The 15987-nt window shown below is 36.9% G+C and overlaps 1 protein-coding gene across 1 annotated transcript; it reads right to left on the bottom strand.

Moving 5' to 3' along the window:
- Positions 1 to 271: 271 nt before the first annotated feature.
- On the bottom strand, positions 272 to 1681 carry RPRM (reprimo, TP53 dependent G2 arrest mediator homolog). Its single transcript, XM_011359301.1, has one exon. The coding sequence runs from the start codon at positions 1487 to 1489 to the stop codon at positions 1160 to 1162; it is 330 nt and encodes a 109-aa protein (XP_011357603.1). The 5' UTR covers positions 1490 to 1681; the 3' UTR covers positions 272 to 1159.
- Positions 1682 to 15987: the final 14306 nt, after the last annotated feature.

Here is a 15987-nt window from a genome sequence, read left to right as displayed (position 1 = left end):
TCGCCTGGCTCATAGAGCTGAGCCTAAATGAAATATAAAATATTAACTGTAAGAGAAAACAAAAGCTGTTGCCTCCAGGACGGCTCTTGTGCCCGAGGCTTGGCCCTGTCTCCCTCTCCTCCAAGCCTCTCAGTCTCACCCCCAGCCTGGACTCTCGGTGGGATCCATGGGTTGAATCACAGCTCTGCAAAAACGAATTCCCTGGTCCGGTAACCCACCGCCCGTTCCCTTCTGCCGAGAGCGCAGAATGACCACCAGGAGGCCAGGAACAAAACACTTAAATGTTGCATTTATTAAGGAAATGTTATCTAAGAAAAAAAAAAAAAGGTCAAAACTGTGTCACGAATGTCAAGAGCACTTTTGTGGGGTAAACCGTGCAGCTACGTAAGAGTTCTAGTCTGGGTCTTTGCCCGGGGCAGCTGAGGTGCCGGCTCCCGCAAAAGATCCAGTTATAAATGCAATAAAAGAAACAACTCACCCCGTTCACATTCGCAAGTTCCCCTCCCCCATCCCTTTTCCCACGATGATAAAACTCTAATCCCAGGCAGGCAAACAGGCCACTAGGGCAGACAAAGACTTATCAAATATTTGTATTCAAGCAAACTAACACTAAAATCCCTTAAAACCGCACGTTATAACTAATCAAAAGAATTTACCGCCTCTCCCGCTGGGGCTGGGAGAAGCGGGAGAGAATGGGCGCGAATCCGGACACGGATTTCTGTGTCCTCATTAGTTCTGTTGCGTGGTGTATATACAGATCACTTTCTCGGCCACCGGGCATTCAGTGCCGCTGGGTCTCCCCTGCCCACCCTCTCCACCTGCCCCCAGAGCTTGGCCCACCTGCGGGTGGAGAAGGGCCTTCGCCCGTCGATTTCCCCGCATCTCAAGCTAGCGACAGCTTCCAAAGTTTGCGCCCTAATCTCTGTCTTCTTGCCACTTGCTGCTGAGTCCAGAATCAGGGCGCTTTCCTCCTGCAGCAGGCATGGGGACTTTGAAAGACCGAGCGAGAAACAGGTCGCTTCATCCCGAAAGGCAGAAGTCGAGAGAAATAACTGACTCCGACAGGTTTGCTTCGCCCATTCTCGGATGGTGAGGGGGCGCGGTCGGTCTGGCGAAGTGGGGAGGCGTGGGGCGGCTGCCGCGGGGGCGGGAGAGACGGTCAGTAGGGCCCCACGACCACCGCCTCCACCTCCTTAGAAGGTCTCCGGTCCTTCACCAGGAAGTTGATCATGCCCTCGGACTTGATGAGAAGGTTGCAGCCGAGGAAGAAGATTCCGAAGACCACGGTGAGCGAAAGCACGCACATGACGGCGATCTGCACCACGCGCATGATGTACAGGCTGCGCTCGTCTGGGCCGCCCTCGGCGAAGCCGTCGTCGGTTACCACGGACGCCTGGGTGCAGCAGCGCACGGCGCGCTCCAGCGCCTCGCTGCTGTTGGCCAAGAACAGGCCCGCCACATCGGTCTGGTTGCCCAGAGCCGAATTCATCGCGGGAGAGGGCGGACGCCCGAGGAAGCGCGGGTCCGAGGGGTGGGAAGGCGGTGGCGCGGGAGGAACAGGTGCCGAGCTGAGCGCTCACTTGCAGACTCGCGCGCGCGCGCGCGCGGAGCGGCTGCTCGCTCTCTTCTTTCCAAAGTCCCCGGGCCGTGGGAATTTCCCAGGAGCCTTTCCGAGTCGCACCGCAGCGGGTCTGGTCTTCACGGTCTGCTCCTGCCCGGGCGGTGCTTGTTCCCGGCGCTTGCTGGACTGGGAGATGTTGGAACTTGGCGGGGTTGGGCCAGCAGGGCCGTGGGAGGTGCGGGCGGCCGTGGGGAGGCTGCTCTGAGCGAACAGCGGCCTCTTCCGGCCGCGCCGCCGCTCTGCGCTGGCTGAGGTTGGGCGGTGGGGAGGCAAAGGGGCGAACCTTCTGGTTTTGCTTTTCTTGCTTCGCTTCTTTCCCAATTCGAAAGGCTAGGCAGAGGTCACTGTGCTTTTCTGCCTTGATGGATGACTAAATAGTTTCGGGCAGAGGAAGGGTTGCGACCAGCTGAAAGTTTCCTAAGAACTGGGTCACACCAGCTCTGCGTGTCCTTTGCCTCCCGCTCCTCTCACCTCTGGGCTGATGGAAAGTGGCGATGAATCGAAGGTGCCAGATGGTGCTTGCGAATGCACTGGCCAGCCGCCTGTGTCTTACTCTGTCTGGCCTGCGACGGATTTCTAGTGGTGTAAGGTTGACCTGGGAGTAGTTTTTAAAAAGCGATGATTTCGGGAAGAAAGAAAAGCAGGGAGGGAGTGAAGGAGGAAAGGAAGGAAGAAAGGGAGAAAGAAAGGAAACGATTGGAAGACAGAATAAAGTAGATTTTATACTGATTTTTAAGGCAAAGGAAAGGGTTTTGTGGGAAGAGGGTGTCGCCTTTGTGTAGAGGTGGTTCCCAGGAGCAGGGTCACCTCGCTGGTAAGGGAGGGAAGGTGGACAGAGTGGCCATTCTTGTAATCTTAATTGCAGTTTTTGGACGTGCTTCCAATGTTTTTCTCTGCTGGCAGTAAATCAGTTGTTTAAGGGAATTGCTCATCACATCCATCACCTAGAACACTGGCCAACTCCTGAGAGCCCTCCCCATTTTCCATAATCTGATGTATTTCACCTTTGTCATTTAAACAAAACTACAGATATTTTAGCGGACCGATTGAAGCTTCAGCTCATTAGGATTTTGCTGTCGATTTCCCTGAAATCTTGTAAACCAGACAGATTGTTTCTTAAAGTCTGGAAGTTTATTTTTCTTTTTTCTACGTTCAGTCCTCCTTTTCTCCCTTTCTTCTTGCCCGCCTTCCTCCCCTCCTTTTTTCTTTCAACTGTAACAGCTGAAAACCAGTAACTTGAAGCCTAGTCCAAACTTTTGATATGTATTTACTAAACTTCTATTATAACATAGTTGTCTTGCCATTTCAACTCTCTTCTAAATCCATTCTATTTGCTTGTTACACCCTCTTATTTTTGTCTCCCCCAAGCATCATTTATACCATTTTCAGAGGTTTCCTTAAATGTTTTTGTATTATTTCATGGCTACCATAAAACAGAATGAAATGTCTTTTAGTTAAGAGTTTTCAATTTTTGAATATTGATTGTATATCAGCTTCAATAAGTTTAGATCCTTGTAAACAGCTATTTTTATTTTGGGGAGAAGTTTAATAGCTAAACATCCAGGCTTATGGAACTCATCCACAAGTCACCTGATTTATTGCTTGAGTTTCTTATGATTATATTAGCCTTGAAGAATGCTCCACTCTGTATAGTTTTTTTTTTCCTTTGGACATATGTATTATTAATTGTTTAGAAAAGCTTATTTAAATCTCACTATACCATCAGTCTATCTTAGTTAATATAGGTGATACTTAAGAACAATAAAACATAATGCATTGTGAAAAAACTTACAGAAGAATTTTAGACAATATAAAGCAATACTAAAATGAATGGTAGAGGCAAGTAGTAGGAATTTAGAAAAGCAAATGATAGAGAATAGTGGTCGACTCCCAGGGATATTAATTTGCATAGGACTATGTGTTTAGTAGAAGTTGGGCATGAATGAACAGAGAGAGAATCATCCCTTCTTTATGTGACAAAAACAAAGAGAGTTTTAGTACATTTGTAAGGTCCAGCATGACAGACCTGAATTACAAAAATTCTTGAAATGTTAATATAATCCTTTTTAAAATGTGAGTATATGTGTTGATGTTCACAGTATTACTATTTGAGTAAGAAGTCAATGTTGAGATGATCAAAACTTGGAGTCTAGTGGAAGTTTTATATTGTTTAAACTTTAGAGAGCACAGTCTTAAAATAAATAAGGTAACACTCTGACTTCATTTCCTTTCAGCTTTGACTACTGATCAGTCACAAAATTATGAATAATAAGATAATGGCTAGTCCCATCAGCTAGTTCAGATCTTTTGGAATGTGGTTTTGTTCCCTTTATCTTCTTCCAAATCCTCCCCTCACTCTGATTTTGTTGAATAAAATTGCTTGGAGTATTTAGAAGGAAATTAATTATAAACCTAGTAGCAAAATTTACATTTATCATTCACTCATTATAACATTTAAGGAAATCTGGGCTGCTAGAGGTTTTCAAAAGAATCTTATTTATCTTTCCATTTTGTATTTTGAGCAAGAATTTTTCTCTCAGCTTTACTCCTGTTATTCACCTGTTTACTAGGAAAATCCTACAGATGTGGAAAAGAATCCTTTAAAAAATGTCAATTTGGAAAAAATTTCTAGAAAAATAGATGGTGATAGGGAGTGGGGTGACATACTGATAATTCACTTTAAATGAAAGTTTTTTGATACATAGATAGACTCACTGTTATATTTATTTAACTAGTGACCTCTCCTACTTCATTGGAAAGAAGGTTTGATTTTCAGAAAGCTAAATGCTCGGCATTTCACAATATACATGTTACTCAAGGAAAGAAACACTTGTCTATTCTTTTCAGGAAATATATCGATGGCATATAATTAATTCTACGAAGATATTTCAGGCTGATATTGATGGGCATTGAGTAGCCATTGAGTGTATAGTTTGAATAGGCTTGACATAGGACCAGACATTTTCAACATCAAAAGCTTTCTTCTTAGTTCTTTCTTTGCTTGTACTATGAAAATATTAAATAGGCATTTTTTTTTTTAAAAAAAAGAGAATATCAGATATATTAATGATATTTATTACTTTGGGGCAAGCTTTTTAAAAAATAAATTACAATATAGTACACAACATAAATAAGAGTAAGAGTAAACACTAATATTCACTCATAAAAGTAGACTCAGCACCTGGAGCACAAGAAAAAAAGCCAGAAATAAGCAAAACAGGCCTCACTGAACTACTAAAATAGATATCATAAAAGTCAAATATGTAAATTCATGTATTTTTACTCTTAGATAGACCCCTCAAATTCTCTCTCAAAATGATGAACTTTCACTTTTCCCTTCTTTATCTGTTTTTCTTGATGACAGGATATCAGTATCAATGAGTAGGTTAGAGAGAAGAAAATAGCTGGAGGTGAGCGCTTTTACCACCACAAAGTAACACCAGAAGGAAAAACAAAACAAAACATTAAATAACATACATGAATTTTCTAAAAGTGTTCAGTATTAGTTGGAGACATTTAACATCATGAGAAACACTCTCTGATGGTGAGGGGTCAAGCAAAATGTGTAAAGACATGGACTTTGAATCCTGCTGTTTTCACTTACTAGCTGTGTTTTCTTGGAAAAGTTCTTTAACTTCTGTGCACCTCTTTTACTTATCTATGAAACGGGAATAATATCCCACAGGATTTCGAAAGGATTGATTTACTATATGAAAATAACTAGAATAGTAGCTAGCAATAGCAAGATCTCAAATAAAAAAATATATAGTCAATAACTCTTGAGGGAGTATCAATATATATGTCATTAAAAGACATAAAGGTTGCAATTTATTCAGTATTTCCTTTTAAGAAGGCTGAAAAGTGAGTGATACACTCTAGAAAGATCTCCATATGAAGTGATTGACCTTGGTAAGTAAAAATTTGTAAGTGTGTGGTATATACATACAATAGACTATTATGCAGCCTTAAAAAGCAATGGAATTCTGATACATGCTCAACACGGATGAACCTTGAAAACATTGTGCTAAATGAAATAAGCCAGACACAAAAGGACAGATATTGTATGATCCATTTACATTAGATACCGAGAATAGTCAAAGTGATAGAGCCAAAAAGTAGAATAGTGGTTCCAGAGGCTGGGAGGGGAAGCTCTTGGGGTTGGGGGTTGATGGTGGTAATGGTTGTACAACAATGTAAAATAACTTATTGCCACTGAATTGTATACTCGAAAATTGTTAAATTGGTAAATTTTGTTATATATATTTTAGCACAATAAACATTCTAAATGTTTAATTAGGCCTAATATAAAGTTATATAAACTTTTGAAATTCAGAAAAGTTAGAAAATAATCCCCAAAAGTCATTTATCTCTCCATAGCTCAAAGTAATCACTCTTAGTAATTTAGAATATTTTCTTTCTATCTTTTTGCTATGCTTTTTTCAACTTAGTCTTGATATGCAATAAATACAATTTATACCTTAGTTTTTCAACTAATCCTGTATTTTCCTATGACATTAAAAACGTGTACATTTTTAATGAGTGTATAGCACTTCCTTATGTGAACATACCATTGTTTATTAAACCATTACCCAATAATTGGCCAGTTATGTTGCTCTCAAATGTTGTTATTGAATCAATTACATACAAAGAACATCTGTGCTCATAAATGTTTTCTATATTTAGATTACATTAATAGGATAAACTTATTCAATTGCAATTTTTATTGAAAACAATTTTTTTAAAAAGCAATGAAGAGCCAAATTGTTTGTAAAAAGATTTGTACCAATTTTTATTCCCTTTGAAAAGCATACAAATACCCATTTTATCACACACTCTTTGGCTACACTTTAGAATCACTTAATGCGCTTTTAAAATGTTTGATATTCAAATTGAACTCATAAGGACTTTAAATCCAAATTTCTGAGACTAGGACTCGAGTGTCTGTATTTCTTAAAATTTCCCAGGTGATTCAGTAGACTAGCCACGGTTGAAAACCACTCCTTAGAGTAATGTTATCAAGCTTGCTCTAAGATCACTAAGGGTGGGGATGGAAAATGACTGATCTCTATGTTCTACTCTAAGTCCATTGAATCTGAATTTCCCTAACTTGCTTCCAAGGTCCAGCCACTGGGATTCTACTTCAGTGGGTCTGGGATGGGTTCTATCAATTTGTATTTTTAGTAAGTACCTCAGGAAATGTTGTTCTTGAGCACCAAGTAGTATAAGTTTTAAAATTATCATTGCAAGTTTGATGAGGAAAGAAATCATATCTTGTTTGAAGTTACATATTATCATATCTTGTTTGAAGTTGCATATTTCCACATACATGTTATAGGACTGTATATCTTATTTCCACATACATGTTATAGGACTGTATATCTTATTTTGTAATCTTTATGTTCAGGTGCAGGCCCCTTGTCCATTTCTCATTAGACATTTTATCATTCATGTTGATTTGTTGATTTCTAATAAGTCTCCTTTATCAAATATATTAACTCCATGTATGACATATTTGTAAATATTTTCCAGTTTATTTGCTTTTTAAATTGGACAATATTCTTTTTGGGTGTAGGGAATTTGATTAAATATGTAAGTGCATCAACGTTTTCATCAGTGATTTCTTTCATTGCTTTTATTTTCTTAAAATTTTTTATATTTTCTAAGGGGAAAGCATATATTTATTACTTCAGAGAAAGTTCTTTCTTTCACTAAACACCCATCTTGGGGACACAGGTTCAGATAAGTCTCTAACACAAATACTTTTGACAGGTGACTTACTGGGGATGCACACTGCGACCTGGTTCTGCTTTAATGATCTTGCAGAATACTCCCATAATATCTGCCGAGGTATCAAACTTGGGTGTGAAATTGGTGGTAACTCTTGTATGAGTTTTTCATTTTATAAACAGTCTAGAGTTGCTGTCATAAAATTAACAGTTTCCCTAAAAAAATACACCACCTATGTTTTATATCCAGCATCAGCCTCAGCAGAGCAAGCATTTAGAGTTTGTCTTCTCCTCTTCACTAGGTGCCAGGTACAAGAAAGCTATTCTGGGTCTCAGATTATATAGATTATACAGCCGCCCATTAGAGGACATTTAAGAATAACCCATCCAGGAGACCTTTCACATCCATCTTGTAGATTGCGTGGCTGATCTTGGAAAAGAATGATAGGCAGTGGATGGAGGAGGCTGATGGTCCATTCACACTGGCAAACATATCTATTGGTCAGCCATAGGACCTTATTCTCTTGGTCAGCCATACAACTTTAGCATAGGGAAGGAAATAAATTTAATTCCTTAGAAATACAAAGTTAAACCAACCCTATTAATACATAAAACCCACCTTGACTAAGTGAAATAAGCTAGTCACAGAAAGACAAATACTATACGATTTAATTTATATGAAGTGTCTAAAATAGTCAAACTCATATAGAGAATACAGTAATGATTGCCAGAGGTGGAAGGGTGAGGAAAATGAGAAGTTGTTCAATGGGCATAAAGTTTTAGTTATGCTAGATGAGTAAGTTTCAAATATCTGTTGTACAACATGGTGACTATAGTTAGCAATATGGGAATGTTCACTTCAAAATTTCTTAAAAAGGTAGATCTTACGTTAGATGTTCTTACCACAAAAAACAAAACAAAACAAAACAAAACAAAAAACAAACAAAAGCAAATAGACAAATAAACTCTGGGAGTCGTTGGCTATGTCTATTATTTTGATTGTGGTAAGAATATCATGAGTATTTGCAGATGTCCAAACTCATTAAATGGTACACATCAAATACGTGCAGTACTTTGTATATAAATTATACCTCAACAAAGCAGTTTTTTAAAAAGCGAATTAGTTGTCTCAGAGATAGAAAGAAGAGCATCTCCCAGGATTCACTGCGGAAGGAAAAGCAGGCTGAAGTGTTTTGCAGAGATTGGCCCCTGACTCTATGAAAAAAAAATATTATCTGAGGCATTGCTTCCGTTAACAATCTAGTGTGTACTATCTATGTAGTTATTTGGGAAGCTATGGACTGAGTAGGGATTTATTTTTTATTACTTCTAAACCTGGAAAGTTTACTCTCATCCAGAATTTATTATTTATATATTCTTTTATTTTTAAAACATTTTTTATATTTGCATTGATTTACATTTAACACAGTAATCTATCTGGAACATATTTTGGTGTAAGTTTGCCTGTGCCCTAAATCTCCCATTAATAGGTCAATAATAATACTGACAAAATTTAAAAATTAGAACTTAAAGAATTTCAGGTGTTGATTTCTTTACAATGGAAAATATGTAAACTTTCATTTTTAACAAAATTATTAAACTTTAAGCTTCTAAAATGTAGAGACTGTATCTGTCTAATTTATAATTTGGTCTTCACATCTACTTTACGAAAGGTAGTTCAGAACAAAAACTGCCAAGTGGGGGAAACAATAAAGGTTTAACCAAGTGCCTGCCTCTTCTTTTTCTATTTAAATATATTCCCTGGATCTCTGACCTGATGCCATATGGTGATGGCGGACTTCTTTCTGTGGAAGGAAAGTAGAGACTGTCCTTATGTTACCAGGTGACCTCTATGAGTCAGAGCTTTCTTTCAATGCACAGACACTTACTTGGAATAATACGGTGAGTAGAAGCCACAGTGTTCTTATCTGTTAATACCTTTGCACTGTTGTTGAAATAGAAGGTCAAGAAAAGCATGTAATAACTCACCCCAAGTTTGATTAAAAATCCTGACCACTGAACATGCTGAGAAGTTTTCAGAATGATACATGATAGACCTGTGGCATCCTTTTTTTAGATGTGCAGCATAGACAATTTTTCCCTCTATGGAATTTTTGTCATTATTTTATTCCGATTTTCTGCCCTTTCTTTAAAGTCTGCATGATTTAGACTTTAAAGTGAAAAAGTCACCAAGCTGCTTAAAGTCTTTAGTGTCACTGGTGCATCCTTTCCCACATTAAAGAGACAAGACCTAAGCCAGCCTCAAAATGGAGAGAAGCAGATGACTGGAAGGAGGCATCAAAGACGCAATTTCTCTAATTTCTCAGCTTCGGCTCAATTAATTGAAGGCAGGATTTTATCTTCTATTCCAATAGGACAAAAGTGAGTGCTATTTCCCTCAAATATATAAAAATATAAAGGAAAAAACATCTTGGAAGTAAAGAAAGAAAACAAAATCTTTTGTATAGCACGTCAACTTTAGATTTGTATATTTAAACTCATGAAGATTTATGACTTCTGCAAATTTGTAGACACAATAAAGGGGAATAATGAAGGTCACTTAGTTTCAGATAACAAGCAGGAGTGGCACCATTTTTTATTTATACACTAATAGTGGCAACAATAGTCCAACATTTACTGTATGCACACCTGTGATTTTGCAATCAAGAAATTTATCTTCAAAAGTCAATGTGATAGATGTCCTTTGGCAAGTTACTTAACTAACATAGGTCAACCATTTCTCCTTTCCCTCCAAGATTTTTATGACAGATAATTGGTGTATTTATTCAGGAAGCATTTTATAGATCATTTTATGTATATAACACTATTTAGGGATATAGAGCTGCTAACGATTGAATGTTTGTGTCCCCCTAAATTCATATGTTGAAATCCAAACCTCCAATGTGAGAGGGGTAGGGTTTTGGGGAGGTGATTAGGTCATGAGGCATTCGTTCTTATCAGTGGATTAATGCCCTTATAAAAAAGATCCTAGAGAACTACTTGCCCCTTCCACCATGTGAGGTTATATTGAAAGTATGGCTGTCTATGAAACAGGGAGAACGCCTTCACCAGACACCAAATCTGTCAGCGACTTGTTCTTGGACTTTCCGGCTTCCAGAAATGTGAGAAATAAATGTTTGTTGTTTAAGCACTCAGTCTACGGTATTTTTGTTATAGCAGCCTGAAAGGACTAGGACAGGAACAGCCTCTGCCCTCCAGTAATTGGAAAGGCAGACTGACAAAGAGGTAATATTGTAGATAAATTCTATGGGAGATATATGAAGAACATCTAATCTACACTGGGGCATTGGGTGGGTGGTGATGAGGACATGATAGTAAGCTATGTATTAAAAGATGACTAGAAGAGGTGTTAGCCAGGTGAAGTATGCTGAACGCACCAAGGTGTGAGAGAAGGTGAATTTTGCATTTTGCATCTGCAAGTAGTTCTAATGTTTTGGAGTAGTAACTACTATAAGATGGGGAATGATTAGAGTTTGCAGAGTTCTTATGGAATTTGGATTTCCCCTGGAAAGCCATAGAGAGACATTGAAGGGTTTTAAGCAGCAGAACGAAAAAGATTTGCGTTTTAGAAAGAATATCTGCAGACAGTGCTAAGGATTATTAAGGTAAATGAAACCTCCACAAAGAGTATAGAGTTCTCTATATTAGATATTAAATCACACCAGAGATGTTTGGTAGCCCAATGATAGAGGTGGCTCCTTATTTCTAGAATTTTATTTTATAATTCACTGAAGATAGTGTCTAGAACATAACATCCATTTTTTGGTTTTAGTTTCTTCACTTGTGCTAGACAACATTTTTTTTTCTCAATAATTACTTTATTTTATTATTTTATTTATTTTATAATTTTTTAAATTTATATATTTTTATAGTGACATTTGTTAACAAAAATCCAGTAAGTTTCAAGTGTACAATTTAACTGTAAGGCATATATATATATATAATTACACTCTCTCTCTCTCTCTCTCTCTATATATATATTATTATTCATCTCCCTTTAGTTAGATTTTTTTCTGTCATCACATATTTGACCCCTTTTACCCCATCAACCTTTCTCCTCCCCGCTTCCCTCTGTGGACAACTTTGTGAAGAGAACATTGTCCCACGGTGAACTAGACTGAAATGAGCAGAAAAGGCATTTATACCCAGTGAATTTCAGTTTTCTCTGTGATGACTGCTCCTCTTCTTGAAGTATGTCTCTGCGTTCAGCATGTCACATTCACTCACAATGAGCAGTGACTCTGAGTCCTTGCTAGCATGTTCTTTTAGGCACTTCTGTTTCTCTGCAACCCAGAGCTGTTATACTATGTACTACAAGGAAAGCTTTTGTGATGTGTTGCAATTAATTTTTTTTTTTTTTCAGGCTGCTGGGTGACCCACTTTTACTTTGAGAGTCACCAGTTAGCTTCACGTCCTACTCAGTTAATGATGTTTTTGGTGGTTCATGAATCCATCTAGTGGTCTGACTGCAATCTGCAAACCCATCTCTGGAGAGCCTGTCTTATATTTAATCTCTGTGGAGCTCATGGAGTGGCATTGTTGAAACTCACCAAATTCTGGACAATGTATCTGTGATACGTCCAAAGCTATTTTCAATATTAGAAAACATAGACAATTGAGAACCCAAGAAAAAATTAATGATGCCCTATCCCACTTTTTCAATTGTTAATTCCTAAATGTTAAACATCTCTTCATGTCTCCTATTGTCCAAAGACTGGCTAGCACTTAGACATTTAGAGAAAAGTTGTTGGGGCTTGCTTACTCTTTCTCAATTAAAACTTATATTTCATTGTTGCAAGGTAGACTGTCTTTAGTGATTACTACATGCAAGTGTTACTAACCTCAAAACTTATTTTTTCCAGCTTTATTGAAGTATGATTGGCAAATAAAAATAGTATATATTTAAGGTATGCAACATGATGACGGTTGGATACACGTATCCATTGTGTAATGATTACCACGATCAAGCTAATTAACATATCCATTACCTTGCATAATTACAATTTGGTGGGGGGTAGTGAAAATACTTGAGATCTATTCTCTTAGTAAATTTCAAGTATTCAATGAGTCTTTAACCATAGTCACCATGCTGTACATTAGGTCTCCAGAATTTATTAATCTTATATCTGAAAGTTTATGTCTTTGGACCAACATCCTCCCCTCACCCCCCAGCCCCTGGTAACCGTCATTCCATTTTTGTTACTAGGAGTTTGACTTTTTTAGTTTTGACTTTGCACATATAAGTGAGATCATGGGGTATTTGTTTCTCTGTCTGGCTTATTTTACTTAGCATAACGTCCTCCAAGTTCATTAATTTTGTTGCAAATGGCATGATTTGAAAGTATATTTGTGTATAAATATAATATACCACATTTTCTTTATTCATCTATCGATGGACACTTAGGTTGTTTCCATCGCTCAAATTCTGCGAATAATACTTCAGTGAACATGCTCTGTGAAATGTAGGTGTTCAGCAGAAAAGAATTCTATGATCACATGTTTGAGAAACATTTGGCTATTAAAAAACTGACAGGCATGTTTTTAATAGCAGAATTTCCCAGTTTCTAATATTTAAACATGGATTGTAGGTCTTTAAAAGGGGAATGCCATTCCTATCATGTCTTATTTAACTAATGATATAAGGAGTACTGGTCTCTCATGGAGCAGAGTTCTACTGAAAAACAGTAGAAGAAATGGCAGTGGATGCTTAGAATGTGAAGATTTAATATTTATGGTTTTAAAAATATTTTATAGATTCAAGAAAAAAATTGATGATTTTATTTTTACTCAATTATTGGAAACCGATAGATCTGAAAAGACTATCTAAAAATACTAGGATATTTTTTCAGTTTTAAGGTAACGATTTTATTTCCTTTGGATATATGCCCAGAAGTGAGATTGCTGGATCATATGATAGTTCTAGTTTTAATCTTTTAGGACCCTTCATACTGTTTTCAATATGACTGCACCAACTTACATTCCCAACAGCGTACAAGTGTTTCCTTTTCTCTGCATCCTCACAACACTTCTTATCTTTTGACTTTTTTTTTTAAATAGCTGTGCTAACAGATGTGAGGTGATAATCTCATTGTGGTTTTGCTGATTAGTAATATTGAGCAACTTTTCACATATCTGTCAGTCATTTGTAGATTTTCTTTGAAAAATATCTATTCAGGTTCTTTGCCTATTTTTTTTTTATTTGCTCTCGAGTTGTATGAGTTCCATGTATATTTTAGATATTAAACTCCAATCAGATATATGGTTTACAAATATGTTCTCCCATTCTGTAAGTTGTCTTTTCATTTTCTTGATTGTTTCCTTTGTTGTACAGTCAAACTTTTTAGTTTGACATAGTCTCACTATTTTGTTTTGCCTTTGTCGTCTTTGCTTTTGATGTCACATGAAAAAATCACTGCCCAGACCAATATCAAAGAGCTTACCGCCTATGTATTCTTTTAGGGGTTTAACAGTTTCAGATCTTATATTTAAGTCTTTAATACACTTTGAGTTGATTATTTGTATGATTTAAGATCAGGCCCATTTTCATTAGAAATGGAAGACATTACCTAGAAAATACTCTGGTGTGCTTAAGACTTTAAGTGAAAAGATAGAAGAACTATTACAAATCAATAGGAGAAAGGATTAGTGATAGGATAAATGGTGCTGGGAAAATTGTTGCAATTAAACTCAGTTCAATTATATTCCTGTTCCACATAATGTATCTAAATACATAAGTCATAATATCTAGACTAAAACATAAAGGCATTTCTTATAATAAAAGTAACAGGAACAATAAATAGCATTTGACTACCTTAAAATTCAAAAAGAAAACAGCACATTTTTGACCACAATGCAATGCAGTTACTATGAAATTTGATTTAAAAAATAATTTTACAATCACAGTATAGAAAGCAGACTAATGCCGTCCAAAATATGCATATGTCCCGAGCCCCAGCACCTGTGTATATGTTACCTTAATTGGCAAAGGAGAATGTTGTAGTGGAACTAAAGTTGCAAACCAGCTGATATTAAAATAGGAGATTATTCTGGATTATATGGGTAAGATAAATGTAATCACAAGTGTCCTTAAATGGGATGTTGGGAAGCAGAAGAGATCAGAGTGATATGATATGAGAATAGCTCTAATCACTGTTACTGGCTTTGAAGATGAAGAAAGGGGACCACGAGCCAAGGAATGTGGATGGCCTTTCGATGATAAAAGGAGCAAGGAAAATAGTTCTCCCCTGGAGCTTTTAGAAAGGAAAACAATCTTGCCAACACCTTCATTTTAACCCAGCAGGGCCCATTTTGGACTTCAAAACTATAATAAATTTGTGTTGTTTTAAGCCTATTGATGTTATATATACAGATCTGTCTGTGGCAGCAGAAAGTGAGGTGAGGGACATGGAGAAGAACTGAATGGAGCAAATGGATGATACCTAGACCTGGTCATTTGCCAATGTTCATATGAGATTTTAGGGTTTGACGCTCCACAAGCCTCATTAACAGAGTATATTGTAATATATTCTTCATAACATTTTCTCATTTTCTTTAGCTCTAACGTTGACATAAACCATGGTTTCTCTAAGGCAATGCTTTTTGAACCTTTTCTTTTCAAGAACTCCTCTAATGACAGAAGAAATCTGAGCATAGTTTGAAATTTAGTGCGCATATACATTTCTTCTAAGTTTATTTTTGTTTGTTTTGGCTAAATAACTGATGTGTTTTAAATTGTACTATATAAAATATTTGTTCATTCTATAGAAACTACTTGTAAAAAAATCAAAACTAAAAAATATTCTAGTTTTTTAGATTATCTTTTTAGATCTATCAATTTCCAATAATTGAGTAAAAATAAGATCATAACTTTTTTCTTGAATCTATAAAATATTAAAAGCCATGAATATTAAATCTTTACATTCTAAGCATCCACTGCCATTTCTTCCTCTGCTTTTCAGTAGAACTCTGTTTTATGAGAGACCAGAACTCCTTAAGGCGGTATCATTAGTTAAATAAGACACGATATGATAGGAACCGTATTTTCCTTTTAGAGGCCTACAATCCACGTTCAAATATTAGAAACTGAGACATTCTGCTATTAAAAACGTGTCTGTTGGTTTTTTTATAGCCAAATGTTTTTTAAACATTTGACCATGGAATTCTTTTCTGCTGTATACCTAATTACATTTCATAGAGTACTAAATATAGTTGATCAATGATGCTCTAAGCTAAGGAAGGACAAGTAATAAACCACCTCAGGTATATAAATTTTTCAAATGAAGATTGGCTATATTTCTTTTGGGGATGATGTTTGTTGCCTAAATTCTTTATGAACCTCTTGCTATATGTTTCCACAGTTCTTTGTTTATATCTCATTCATGTTTAGATCAAATGCAAATATTTCTATTTGATATTAGAATTTGGGAGGGAGGGAGTTGATGAAAAGAAAAACTAGAATGTTGCTTTGTAGTTTAACGTACAGAATTGCTAGGGAGGTGAAAAAGAATGTACTTCTTTTTGGATTAAAAAATAAAGAGAGAGAAATAAATAGATGCAGTCAACCAAATAAAAGCAAAGGTACCTGCTGTTTGGGGAACTACTTTGGGATTATTTTGTACC

This window comes from Pteropus vampyrus, unplaced genomic scaffold, assembly GCF_000151845.1.
Source record: "Pteropus vampyrus isolate Shadow unplaced genomic scaffold, Pvam_2.0 Scaffold2, whole genome shotgun sequence".
NCBI classification, from domain to species: Eukaryota; Metazoa; Chordata; class Mammalia; order Chiroptera; family Pteropodidae; genus Pteropus; species Pteropus vampyrus.
Note: the sequence above shows the minus strand (reverse complement) of the source record. Positions and strands in the feature narration are given on the sequence as shown.